At 33.4% G+C, this 2,302-nt stretch overlaps 1 protein-coding gene across 1 annotated transcript; it reads right to left on the bottom strand.

The window, feature by feature from the left end:
- Positions 1 to 376: 376 nt before the first annotated feature.
- Positions 377 to 902, bottom strand: KDR (basic helix-loop-helix (bHLH) DNA-binding superfamily protein). Its single transcript, XM_082872523.1, has 2 exons — positions 774 to 902; positions 377 to 529 (listed from the first exon to the last, which is right to left on the bottom strand). Exons 1-2 carry the CDS (start codon positions 900 to 902, stop codon positions 377 to 379), a joined length of 282 nt encoding a protein of 93 aa, XP_082728649.1.
- Between the last annotated feature and the right edge of the window lie 1,400 nt (positions 903 to 2,302).

The following is a 2,302-nucleotide window of genomic DNA, read 5'->3' as shown; positions in this document are numbered from 1 at the left end:
TGCAATTCCAAATGTTCAAAATACAATCGAATTTATTATAATATATTTATATATTACACAAGCTCAGTACGCTCAAGAATGCTACGTAGTCACAAAATTTATCCAAAAAAAGAAGCTCCAAAATTTAAAATCAAGGACGAAATTTATTTTGATTGTGACTTCCTAACTACTTTAAATCTATACTGTAGATATCAAAATTCGGAGTAGTTTTCAGAATAACTGTTTGGAACACATAGCATTTTGAAGTACAACTACCTCTATGCAAGGCATAAATGGCTCAACCCTGTCTTAGCCTACAGACCAAACCCTAGATAAAACAGACAATAATAAATACATACATATATATTGGTACAAAAGAGAGGATGATGAAGCTGTGTTACATAAGTAAGCTCCTAATAATGGCTGCTTCAGCACTGTTGCTGTCTGTTGAAGACAAAAGCCCAGACAAACGGTCGCTTAGATCGTCCACTTCTTTGTGCAAGTTCCTAATATAGTTGCAAGTCTCCTGCAACACCTTCGAAGCCGACACCTGTCCATATAGTACATATTATCGGCAAATACTATTTAATATCAACTTGTACTGATATATATTTCGATACTGTTATTTATATCAGAATGCAGGACAGAGAACCACAAGTAATAAATGAGGATGTGGGTGTGAGCCCAACTTATCTTATAATGAAAGCAAATGGAGACCACACAAATTATATATATATATATATATACAAGAGAATTATAATATAATGCAATGTGTGTGTGAGAAAAGATTGTACCTTGTCTGATCCCCTGTTGCGAAGCTCAGGAATGAGTTGCTGCAACTTGGAGATGAGATCGGCGATCTGCTCGTCAGTGATCCTCGAAGATTCGCCTGACTGGCGAGAGCGCGATCTTCGGCTTGACATTGTCAGAGACTGGGGATGGAGGGAGACAGAGAGAGAGGAGAGAGAGTTTAGTGTATGCTGTGTTGGAGATGGGTATGGAGATTTTGGAAGAAGTGGTGTAGTGAGGCACTTGGAAGTGGTTGAGACAAGGAATGGAGAGAGGGGTAAGGGACCAATGAAGAAGAAGAAGAAATATGAGAGAGAGAGAGAGAGAGAGAGAAGTGGTGTTGGGGGTGATGAAGACAATGCATGGGAGAAAGCAGAGGGTCGGGCTGGTTTAAATAGAGTATGAAGGGAGAGAGACAGTGGGAGATACATTAGGAGAAGAACAAAGATTTAGGCCCTGTTTGGTGTCACTTTGGGAGATAAGTTTTCAAAAAATATCTTAAGGAGAGAGTTTAAAATTTTTGTAGGTTGTTTGGTGGTATATTTTGAAAATAGTTTTGGAGTCTGGGAGTTTGGGATGGTTTGATATTTTGTTGTAACTGAGTAGATGTATGTGAGAGAAAAAATGATTGAAAATAAGAGAGGAGAGAGAAAAAGTGATTAATTGATATGTGCGAGAGAGAAAGTGATTTTGAAAATTTTTTGAAAAAAGTTACAAACCAAACAAAATTTTCAAAAATTTTCTCCAAAATCTTTTTCCCAAAGCCAAACCAAACAAGGCCTTAGGCTATGTTTGGTACAGCTCTGGAACGCTATTTTAAATATGATATTTGTTTAGGAAATTCAAATTATAATTCCATACTCACTTTTAAAAACACGGTCGAAGGCAAGAAAATTTAGGCTAACTAATCGTTCCACTGGTCGTCCGACCGGAACAATGCAAATATATATATTTTGCAAAATTGACATATGTTAATTTTTATATATTCAAAAAAAATATTTTTCGAATTTTTAAAAAAAATTTATGAGCTTTAATAGAATTTTAAGTTGTGTGTTTGGTTATGAATTGTAAGTTTTTGTATCAAATATCATATGTCACATCAAAATTTTTTCACTCAATTCAAAACTCTTTCATCAAACAAATTTTTTACACTCAAATTATAATTTCAAAACTCCCAAATTCAAAATACAACTCTTACTCTCAAATCATATTTAGAAAGTTCTATCAAACGCAACCTTAGAATTTTGATTTCAGAGTTTTAAAGAGAGTTTTAATGATGTGATAAGGAGTGTGGTCTGTATGTGATGTAATGTATGGGCTTATATTTTTATTTTTATTTTTTCTCTTATCACATCATTAAAGCTCTCTTTAGAATTTTAAAATTAAAGTTTTCTATTATTGTTGTTAAGAGAAATAGCAAACTAGTGAAAAATGAAAAAAAAAATCTGTGTGTTTGGTTTAAGCTTTTTGAATTAAGTTTTTTTAAAATTGAGTTTTTTTTTTCGTTTTTCCTATGTTTTTTTTAGTGAATATT

This window comes from Camellia sinensis, chromosome 5 (genome assembly GCF_055761805.1).
Source record: "Camellia sinensis isolate YWXY chromosome 5, ASM5576180v1, whole genome shotgun sequence".
Lineage (NCBI taxonomy): Eukaryota > Viridiplantae > Streptophyta > Magnoliopsida > Ericales > Theaceae > Camellia > Camellia sinensis.
This window is presented reverse-complemented; position numbering and strand designations above follow the sequence as displayed.

Coding starts and splice junctions, on each gene's coding strand:
- KDR (XM_082872523.1), bottom strand. CDS start 902: ATGTCAAGCCGAAGATCGCGCTCTCGCCAGTCAGGCGAATCTTCGAGG. Junction 530..773: donor GCAACAGGGGATCAGACAAG/GTACAATCTTTT, acceptor CTATATGGACAG/GTGTCGGCTTCGAAGGTGTT.